Source organism: Lathyrus oleraceus, chromosome 2, assembly GCF_024323335.1.
Source record: "Lathyrus oleraceus cultivar Zhongwan6 chromosome 2, CAAS_Psat_ZW6_1.0, whole genome shotgun sequence".
Classification (NCBI taxonomy): Eukaryota; Viridiplantae; Streptophyta; class Magnoliopsida; order Fabales; family Fabaceae; genus Lathyrus; species Lathyrus oleraceus.
Genome location: NC_066580.1, coordinates 69,181,025 through 69,191,893, shown reverse-complemented (window position 1 = coordinate 69,191,893; position 10,869 = coordinate 69,181,025). Strand labels below are relative to the sequence as shown.

Sequence of the window (10,869 nt, the reverse complement as noted above, 5' to 3'; positions counted from 1 at the left end):
GCTGGTGTAGCTGAACAGAGGAATAGCTATTATTGAAGGAGATGTGTTTTGTAAGACAGAATGTGGTTCTATTTACAGATGTCATAGGGGATGTCTGATATGGTGCACAGGTGATGTTATGTGGTGCACAGGTGATGTTGAAGCAGATGTCAGAATGATATTCTGTTTGTTACAGGTGTTGTTTTTACAGGTGTTGTTATTGTCAAAGGAGATGTTTGTATTGAACAGACTTAGGGGGAGAAGAAGTACCCTTGTGCATTTGTGTGTTTTACTAGTTGCTTCTATAACTAGTAATTCTGTGTTTGCTTCTGCTACTGTTTAAACTGTTGTTTAACTGCTGATAGTTTTCTTGTGAACAAAAAGGACAGATATATGTTTTAGCCAAAATTTGCCAAAGTGGGAGTTTGTTGGTTCTAAGTGTTGGCAGCAATTTTGGTAAAACAAAGAGTGTTCACAAGATGTTGTATGTGATGTCTTAACATAAGATATCTTTGTACCTGCTGGAGTTTGAAAAACATAATTATGCATGATTGTTTTAGGATGTCATACACGATGTCATGACATCTGATATAATGTACCTGCTGGAAATTATAAATGGAATTATGCAGGATTGTTCCAGGATGTCAGACCCGATGTCATGACATCCTGTACACAAAACATTCAGGGTGAATGTTATGTATTATGTGATTGTGCATTTAATGGCAATCTATGTATGATTGGAGATCTGATTTGCAGGCGCATTCAATCATTGATTACAACCTGATTTACTTATTTTCCAAGGAGATCTAACTAGCTGTTATGAGAAGATTTAATTGGAAAATAGTTTTAGGGTTTTCAAGATGTCCAAGCCCAGCTGAATGCTTCTATAAATAGGACATGGAAAACCTGATTTGGTACACAACCAATACAGAGCGAAATATTGAGATAATATAAGGGTTTGTGTCTTGTTTAGTCGTGAGACTTGTAAGTCATTCAATTCATCCATAGATGATTGAATTGGTCTGATTTGTGGTTGTAATTTGTCACTCTAAGCTTGTAAGCAAGAGTGTGTGTCTACTTGATCAAAGCTATTAAGCAAGATCGAGTGTGTGCCTACTTGATCAAAGCTGTTAAGCCAGATCAAGTGTGTGTCTACTTAATCAAAGTTGTTAAGCAAGATCAAGTGTGTGTCTACTTGATTGAAACTGCTAAGTAAGATCAAGTGTGTGTTATTGAAAAGTGTCTTCTTTTCACAAGGAATTGTTGTTTAAAATCAGAGGTGTGATTGAGGGGGAGTGAGTGGGTTCTCATATCTAAGAGTGCTTAGGTAGAAATTGCACGGGTAGAAATTAGGTGAGAAAGACTGTAACTTGTTGAAGTGTACTGAGAGTCTTTGAACTGATTCTATTTAGTGGATTTCCTTCCTGGATTGGTAGCCCCCAGATGTAGGTGAGTTGCACCGAACTGGGTTAACAATTGCTTGTGTCTTTTGCATTACCATTCTTTATCTTTATCATGTTTGTGTTACTCAGATATTAGTATCGTGACATTACCTTCGACATCTCATATCTGCTACCAGAATTTCATTTTGGAAATCTTAGATCAAGAGGAACAACTTTCATGTTGAACACTTTTTCATTTGAAGCTTAGATCATGATGAATTGTGAGGTGGAAGTTTGGAAAATCAAACATATCCAAAAAAAATTCTAAGTGTCAAGCCATATGTTCACTTCTTCCATCTTGGATAACTTTTTCTATGCGCTTCAAATGAGAAATGTTCCTTCATCAAAGTTGTATCTATCTCAAATTACTTCAAAGTGGTCACAAATTTGACCTCATTTGGATTTATCATGAAGGAGTTATACATTTTAGAAGTTGAGGAAAATCACTTGTTCAATGGTATTGGTCCAAAATGACCTATAATGTCTCCTCATATCACATGCATTTAAAAGTTGAATTTGCTCTTCCTATAAACATAAAAGTTGAAGTAGACATCTTGAATTTGATTATACAACTTGAATGAATTTCATCTCATAAAAATTGAGTAAGTTATAGTATTGGGAAGTTGACCTTCAAATTAGGGTTTAGACAAAATGACCTATAATCTTTCACCATAAAAAATGACATTCCAAGAAAAAATAGCTCTAGACCTCAACATGAAAGTTGTTTGAAATGTCATTTAGAGTAACATTTCTCTTGAAATCATTTTCATATGACAAAAATTGTAGGATATAGGGTCTAAGGAACCGTAGTTTTGATCAGTTGACTTCCTCTGGTCAACCACCATGAACCAACTTGCTAGCTTGCTATCCTCTTGACTTTTTGGACTCATAGAGGATCATATATGCATAAGATTATGAAATGTGAAGTATCCCTTGAAATATTTGATCAATTGTCGAAGAAGCTTGTTGAAGAAGTCACATAAGATACCTAGATGAATTAGGGTTTCCGAGGCAAACCAATTCCAAACTCTTGATGATTTCTTGATCAAAATAACATGTGAAGATCATGGGGATCCATATATGATGCTTAGAGTCATAGTAGACTAATTCTTGATTTATCTCCTTGCAATGAGGGTCTTAAACCCTAGATATGAGCTTGATAGATCAAATGTGAGCATGCACTACCTACAAAAGAGTTAAACTATACAATGACATATTTTTGGTATTTTGGTTAGTAAAATAAAGAAAAATGAAATATGATACAATCAAAAGTGCTTGGTGATCTCTCCCAATACAAACCCAATGAATGAGGGGTAAGGAGGATGCCAAGATATGATCCCAATGCTAATGCATATGATGAGAATAGCATAAGGGATCTTAGGGTCAAAATTGGGATCTTACAATGCTGCATAACAAATAGCTCTAGATCCTTTCGTTTTTGAAATGTTTGGAAGTCAGGAATCTAGAAATTCGGGAAATCAAGGTTGATATGCAACTTGATTAAGTCGAACGCGATGGGTTTCATGTTCGATTTTTATAACTCTTAATCTAATAAAATGAAAAGTTTTTGAAACGATGAATTAAACAGCGGACATGCGATTGTGGAAAACGCGGGAATAAGAAGTCGATTTCCACATATGGTGTTATTGTTCTATTGTGGAACCATAATTGATTGGTGATTCGATGGAAATGATGGATAATGGTGGATCTGAGATTCCAATGCAGTGGAGGAGGGGTTGATTTGCAAAGTTAGCACTCAAACGCTCAAATAAGTATGTAAGGGAGAAGAGAATGAAAATTGAATTTGAAATTGTGTACCTGAATTCTTCGCACTTATCCTTTATATAGTGATGTGGTTATAACAACTTGTTATCTGCTAGTCGCGTGATGTGGAAAATTATTGGATGTATCATTGATTTGGATTGTCTATTCGCTTCCATACGATAATTCCTTTATGCCACTAGTACTTCAGATGAAGTATGATTTCCTCTTAGTGGTCGGCCGATGATAATTTCGGTCGGCCTGGAACACTTAAGTGTGGTTGCTTATTTGTTTTTGTATCATTTCCAAGTTATGGATTTTGTAGAAATGATTACACACTTCTAATACTAAATGTGGTTGCTTATTTGTTTTTTTATCATTTCCAAATTATGGATTTTGTAGAAATGAAGTGTTTTGTGGAATTTGATTTTTTATTAAATGTTATGATATATGAATGAATTTTATTTGATATTATGATATATGAATGAATTTTATTTGACATTATATGGTGTGTTTTATCAATTATACAATTGTCAAAAAAATTAGAATTTAAAAAAGATATATACTAAAAAATTGTTTTTTATTTTATTCAAGCAAATCCAACTCATCTCAACCCATAATTAACCGGATTAATTTGGACCGGTTTTAATTGTGTTTCAGGATGAACCCAACCATTCAAATTTGAATGGATTAAGTAACATATTAGGATAGGACAAACCGACCCATATACATTCAAGAGAGGTGTTAGTATGCCTTGTTCTATTTCCTAATTTAATTTCCGTTATCATAAAATAAAATCAAATTTAAGGTCCACTGTTAAATGAAACAAACTTAAGAAAATCACAATAATTTCAGCTTTGGGATGTCCGAGATCACTAAATATAACCAAACATTCACCAAGTACTTTTGAAATGCATTCAAATCAAAGAAATATACTGTGTTAGAATTGTAAAAGGTGGCATCAAAATGTTATTATGGTGATGCTCAATCCTTCATGAAAAGAATTATATACAAAGAACAAACTGTTCATAAGCTTGAAACAAACAAAAAAACAAAATATACAACAACGAAACGATGAATTTACTTGTTGTTGTGTATAACAAACCAAAATTTTGATTGCAAGAGTTGCAATATGCTGAAAACAAGCTTGAGACACTTGTATAAACAACTCCAACAGAATTATAGCACATTCATACCAGAGAAAGAATGTTGTTACATGGACTTGTAAACATAGGAAAGCCATGGATGTTTTAGTGCCTGTCTTGCAGTTGGTCTTCTTTTCGGGTTGGTGTTAAGTAAGTATCCGACAAAGTCGATAAACATGGTATCCGTGATCCGTAGGTGCTGCTCCAATGATGTCTCTTCTGGAATTAAGTACTCTAGTTGATCTGTCTCCTGTGGATATATATTAATGAAGATTAGAAAGAAGGACCTACAAGATCTCCGGGTTTTGTCCTTTAGAAAAGACGCCTCATGGTGAGACTATTTTGGTCAGCCCAGAACAGTTGTCCATAGTCGAGGCTAACGGGAAGGGTTCAAGCATGTGAGCCTAGCCCCTCCTTCTATTGTAGAGTTCAAACAGTTGTCCAAAATTGTAGGACCTACAATGTTATGAATAAAAATTGTTCCTGTCGACGTCAGGGTTGTCTTTGAAAAAAGGCGCATTGTTATGGGACTATTTTGGCCGGTCCGAAAAAGTTGTCTACAGTTGAAGTTAAGGGGAAGGGTTCAAGCATGTGCGCCCGGCCCCTCCTTCTAGTGCCAACATTTCGGTCAACCTCAAATCCGCGCCTCTGTTGCTATAAGGTATTGTTTGCTTTGTGTGAGAACCCTCGAGGCTTTGTCCTTTAAAAAAGACGCCTTGTTGGGTTGAGGTATACGAGTGTTGTATATAAACTACCATTAACCTCGATTCCCAAGCAATGTGTGACTATTTTGGTCCGTCCGGAACAGAAAGATACGAAATATGATAACATTATGATAGAAAAGCAACAAACCTCGTTTACAAAGTAAATGTCATATTCTTTTGTGAAGTATTTATGTGTTTCTTGCCCTTTCACCAACATCTCCATGTCGAAAGGACCAAACATTCCAACCATGCGCGCGAGAATCATCACGACAGCATCATTTGGAAAGAGCACCTATAGCCGTAAAAAAAACTCAGAAAATCATAGAGAGATGTATTTTCATTTATATCATAAGAAATACAAATTAGAACGTACTTCGCCGGAGCATAGCTCAGCCAAAATGCAGCCGAGCGACCAGATATCAATCTTTTCATCGTATTGAAGGCCTAACATGACTTCGGGAGCTCTATAAGATCGCGATTGTACATATAGGCACAAATTGTCTGTTTTAAAGCAACTGCTTCCAAGATCAATAATCTTGATTTCACATTTTTTGTAACTTTTTACTAGAACGTTTTCGGGCTTCAGGTCGCAATGAACGATTCCCAGGTTATGCAAATATTCTAAAGCCTCCAAACACTGTCGAGTAATGAGCTGTAATCTATGTAATGTAAAATATGCTTCACCTCCTGATTCTTGGTTGAATTTCTGAAATTCATACAAGTTTGCTCGCAGAAGTTCGGTCACGATGAATAAATGCTCCTGTGTAGATTTCATTCAAGATAAGTTAACTTAATGTTAAAAATAAGGCTTAAAGTTTCTAAGCTTGCATAGTTAAACAAATATTTGGATCCAGCTTGACAGGACCGTCTTTGAGGACGTGCAAGGCGGGCTACCGCTCAGGGCTCAAAACTTGTCACGGTTAAATCTTGGCTAAATAGGGTCTCATAAAATATTGGTTCGATTAAATCACGCTTAAATAGGGCCTCTATTTTTTTTGCCATGATTAAACTACGACTAACCTACACATGGCCTCCAAAAATTTAAGATGACTCTGCAGCTTGAACAAAATGAAATAAAATCGCCATATATGACACATACCTGATGGTAGAAATAGTCATAAAGACGCAATATGTGGTGTTTATCTCCCGGATCATGCTTATTGACGAGTTTTAGAAGCTTGATTTCGTCTAGGCTTTGATCAAAGAAATCCTTATCGTTTTTAATAATCTTCAAACAAACATCGATTCCCATCTGAAGATCGTGTGCTTGAACAACCCTACTGAATGCAGCTGAACCGAGATATTCTGTTACATAGTATCTTCCAGCCATGACTGTATTTAGCACAATCGGCACTTCTTTATTTTCTTCGAATCCAGTCCTATAAATGCAGTAATAGATTATAGCGAATTATATTCAAAACACTTTAAAAAAAGAGTGTATAGCCATAATACCTGTTCTTTCTATGTACGATTCTTAGCTCAAATACTTCGTATTCATCGTCTTGAATGTATTTTAAGAGCTCGTCGTCGGTATTATTATCCTCTACATCCGCAGCAACGTCCTGATCTCTGAAACCTTCACTCAACTCTGGATCATCTCTTACTTCATAGGGGTCGATCCCATTCGATAGATCCGTTTCAGCAACTGTTATAGTTAAGTCATACGAATCTTTATATTTCTCATTGCTGTCATTTTTAGTGTACGAATCAATACTTCGCTTCACGGTAAGCAGCGGAGCAGAATCAAAAGAATCGATAATATCCTTCAAATGAAAATCATTCCGATCAATTTCCTTCAAATCAGAGTAGCTAAAGTTTATAGGAACTTCACGATTATGTGAATCAGTGTCTTTCTCGGCCCCGTGACAGTAATCTTTTGAGTAACTTGCATTTTCATCAACTACAGATGAATGATTACAAATGCATTGCTTCATCCGCTCGTCCACGTAACCCTCATTTCCCTCTAAACTTATTTCTTTATAGTTGTAACGAAGATCGGGAGAATTCTCTCGTTGATTTTCTGTAACAAACTTATCTTCAGTTTCACACCCAAAGAAATCTGGTCCATCAAAACTAGGAGTCATGAAATCATCATCATTTTCATTATACCAATACGGTTCATGTTGCATATCGAATTCATGATAATCACGCGCTGTGCCGAATTGTGACAATCTATCAGATGAAGATTCAGAATCATTCTGCGTCTGAGATGATGAATTGATTCCATATGGATTGATAAATTCTGCACACAAAAATAAAACCCAAGTTATAAAACGCCCTAACTTTTTATTCACTAACAATCAAGGTTTTAAAAAACGGTTCGCGACAAAACAGCGCCAGAAGGTGCCGATACAAATACCATTATTCACAATTCTAGTGAAAAGAACAAATTGTGTTTATTCTCATCGCGACGATCGTGATGACCACAATCAGTGTCCCAACATCTATACCGACCAAAATCACAAAAACCTAAAGACGACCGCGCGACCGTTATTTAAAACCTTGCTAAGAATTTAAAATATCAGTTGAATTTATTAAAAAAATATATAAAATACACTGAACAATGACTATACTTTATATTTCTGACAAAATTAAAGCACTTCATCTGCATTTAATATAATCCAAATTATGAAACATAAATTCACTAAAAGTTAAAAAAAATCAAATAGATTATATAAATAAAAACAAGAACTAAGATAAGAACAATTTTGAAGAAACTAAAATTAGAATTTAATCAATCAATTATGCGATCCAAATGCACAAATTCCAGAAACTAAAATTACAACTCTTAAACGATCTAAATGAACATTGTTTCTAATTTCAAAATTAAACACGTCTAATTCAAGAAAATCTCAATTAACGATCACAAATCCACAATTAATAAAACAGAGCATAAATAATTAATAATTGATCAATATAAGAAATTAATCAATTAATGAATATGAAAAAGAAAAAAAAAATAGTACCTAAAGAAGAAACACGAGAACTAGGTGAACCGATGCTAACAAACTGTTCATCGGAAGAAACAGAGTTCGATTTGAAGAATTTTTCTTCGTCGGCGGGAAACCCCGACGACCGTGAAATAGACCGGAGTTTGACCGGAGGAGGGGGAGGAACCATCGGAAAGAAGAATTTCTCGAAGTCAAAGGAAGCGAGGTTGGTCTTTTCAATGATGTCTTCTCTGAGAGCTGATTCTGCTTGTGATAGTCCATTTTTTCTTAGGAATTCTAGAACAGTTTCGACGCTAGCCATGAACGCGACGAGGAGAGGTTAAGGATGGTGAAGATGAATGTGTTTTTGTTGTTGAGGTTGCTGTGTTGAAGAGAAGGGTAGAACATGTGAATTAAGAGAGGTTGAGGGGGTAAAAGTGTAATATGGCACATGGTGTGTGAATTGCATGGTTTGGTGGTGGTAAAAGAGAGGGAGAGAAAGTGTACATAGATGAATTCTGTGTGTTTGTTTCTCTCTCTGCGATTGTGTTTTCTGTGTAAAACATAAGCGAATCAAAGGGTGTCTTTGTCTTACCAACTTTTGAAAAGTAGAGAGAGAGAGAGAGAGAAAATAAAGGTTTAATTGGCACTCACTTTTTCAAAGAGTCTTAACACTTCGTTAATTACGGACAAAATTCTAGTTAATTCAATTAATTGCGTAGTTGATTCAATTGACTAGGTTAATTAGGTAATCTATTCACATGTTTAACGCGATGGACATGATGTGGCGCGTGTGAAAATTGGGTATTACATGTGTGGATCATTAATGCTAGTACGAATACGAAGTTTTACATGAAAATTATTTCAAACTCTGATGAAGATTTTTGAAAGTATTTATGGTTTTTTGTTTTTGTTTTTACGGTTGTGAGTTGAGACAAGAGTATAATTCTAGTGTCAATTCGATAAAAACAATAGAAATTGAATTTGTTTAGTGTTGAGACACACTATGTATGTACAGTGTACGGTTTTCTTTTTGGATTTTGTCAAATATGACATCCATGAATACAACTTCTTCCTCATAAAATGTCGTAAAATAATACTTGGTCACTCTACTTACGAGAGAATTTTTAGGAGAGGGAATATTGTGATTAGTCGGTCGGTTCCATTTCAACTGTTTAGTAATGGTGTGAAAATAAGAAGACTCATTTTCTCTAAGAATAAGAGGAAGAGTTTCTTTCTTGGGAAGTGTGAATAACTTCTTCAGAAAAGGGTCTTCTATATAAGGCATAGGGGAGAGTCCCTCAAAAAAGATATATAGTGAATTTATTAAGTGTTATTTGGAGGATAGTCCCTTAATGGACGAGCTCTTCAAGGGTGTCTGTGAAAAGTCCTTGAAGCGATGCTTATAGGACAAGTCCCTCGGGCGTTACTTGGGGATGAGTCCCTTAAGTGATGCTTAAAGGGTGATTTCCTCAAATGCGGGAAGCTCGTGAGACATTTAATAATGTGTTATGATGAGTTTATCTTGGGTAAGTTCAAGTATTATGAGTCTTTATTAATCTGCATGCGTTAAATCATGATCTTAGATGTTCTGCCTGTTAAATGTAATTCATCTCAAGTTGTGAGTTTGCATTTGAGTTTAATTTCAGTTTCATTAAGTTTGCATTAGGACTTAGGTTAGTATATAAATCAATAGTTAGTTACAGCTTGTAATAGAATAAAACAGAATTCAAATTTTGCATTTTGAGAAAGTTAGTTCTCTCTCTCTCTCTCTCTCTCTCTCTCTCTCTCTCTCTCTCTCTCTCTCTCTCTCTCTCTCTCTCTCTCTCTGCAATTGTTCTTCATCTTCTTCATTCTCTTCATTCTTGTGCAATGTTAATGGAGGTTCATTGTTGAACTCCAACAATTAGTATCTAGAGCTCTGGTTCGATTCATAGGGAAACACGAGTGTACTGAGGTGTGTAATTGATTTCGTTTCTGAAATTCGCATTGAATTGAAGTTTGAAATCAAAGAGAATAACAGATCTTGTCTCAGGGTTTGGGAAACACGGTTATTTGTGAGAATTGAGTGATTTGCATAAGAACGAAGATGAACGACAGAAACGGTAGCTTGAACACAAAGCTTCCAATGTTTGACAGAATGGACTGAAATCATTGGTCGATTCAGATGCGTGTGTTGTTTGGAGCTCAAGATTTTCTTGATCTTGTCAATGACGGTTATACGTCGGTTGTAAAAAATGCAACAGAAGCGCAAAGAAATATGCAACGTGAAACGGGGAAGAAGGATCACAAGGCATTGTTATATATCCATCAATGTGTGGATACGAAGGTGTTTGAGAAAATTGTTGATTCGACGACGACGAAGGCAACATGAGATACACTGGTACGGTGCTATGGCGGTGACACATTAGTAAAGAATGTCAAATTGAAGGTGAGAAAGTTATACACAGTAAGGGGTTTGAATTGTGTATATGGAAATTTACTTCTTTTTCTTAAACATGTTCAGAACCTGAGATATCTAGCTCAGATTCTGATCCAAGTAAGAGTCTGAATCAGATCAAAATCTGACTTCAGAGTTTACTCCACATCGGAATGTAAATGCAGAAGTAAACAAAGAGACACACAATATATCTTGGTTCCTCTCAAATCAAGAGTAGCCCAGTCCCCTTGCAGCACAAGAGATTTTCACTATAATCACACAGATTACAATTTTCTCAATCAAACTAGAAAGAGACTTCTGATTTTCCCCTCAAGCATGGGACTTTAATGCTCAATCTATCTAGAAATAGACTTATGCTTTGCCCGCAAGCATGAGACCTTAATGCTCAATCTATCCAGAAAGAGACTTATGATCTTCCCGCAAGCATGAGACTTCAATGCTCTATCTATCCAGAAAGAGACTTCTGCC

The 10,869-nt window shown here is 35.7% G+C and overlaps 1 protein-coding gene across 1 annotated transcript; it reads right to left on the bottom strand.

The window, feature by feature from the left end:
• Positions 1–4,074: 4,074 nt before the first annotated feature.
• On the bottom strand, positions 4,075–8,602 carry LOC127118149 (uncharacterized). Its single transcript, XM_051048299.1, has 6 exons — positions 7,998–8,602; positions 6,484–7,273; positions 6,131–6,410; positions 5,405–5,791; positions 5,180–5,323; positions 4,075–4,577 (listed from the first exon to the last, which is right to left on the bottom strand). Exons 1-6 carry the CDS (start codon positions 8,281–8,283, stop codon positions 4,395–4,397), a joined length of 2,070 nt encoding a protein of 689 aa, XP_050904256.1. The 5' UTR covers positions 8,284–8,602; the 3' UTR covers positions 4,075–4,394.
• Between the last annotated feature and the right edge of the window lie 2,267 nt (positions 8,603–10,869).

Excerpts from the sequence above, each read along its gene's own strand:
- LOC127118149 (XM_051048299.1), bottom strand. The coding sequence starts at position 8,283 with ATGGCTAGCGTCGAAACTGTTCTAGAATTCCTAAGAAAAAATGGACTA. Across the intron at positions 7,274-7,997 it reads TTCTCGTGTTTCTTCTTTAG|AATTTATCAATCCATATGGA; the intron begins GTACTATTTTTT and ends TTTTGTGTGCAG. Across the intron at positions 5,324-5,404 it reads CTGAGCTATGCTCCGGCGAA|GTGCTCTTTCCAAATGATGC; the intron begins GTACGTTCTAAT and ends TTACGGCTATAG.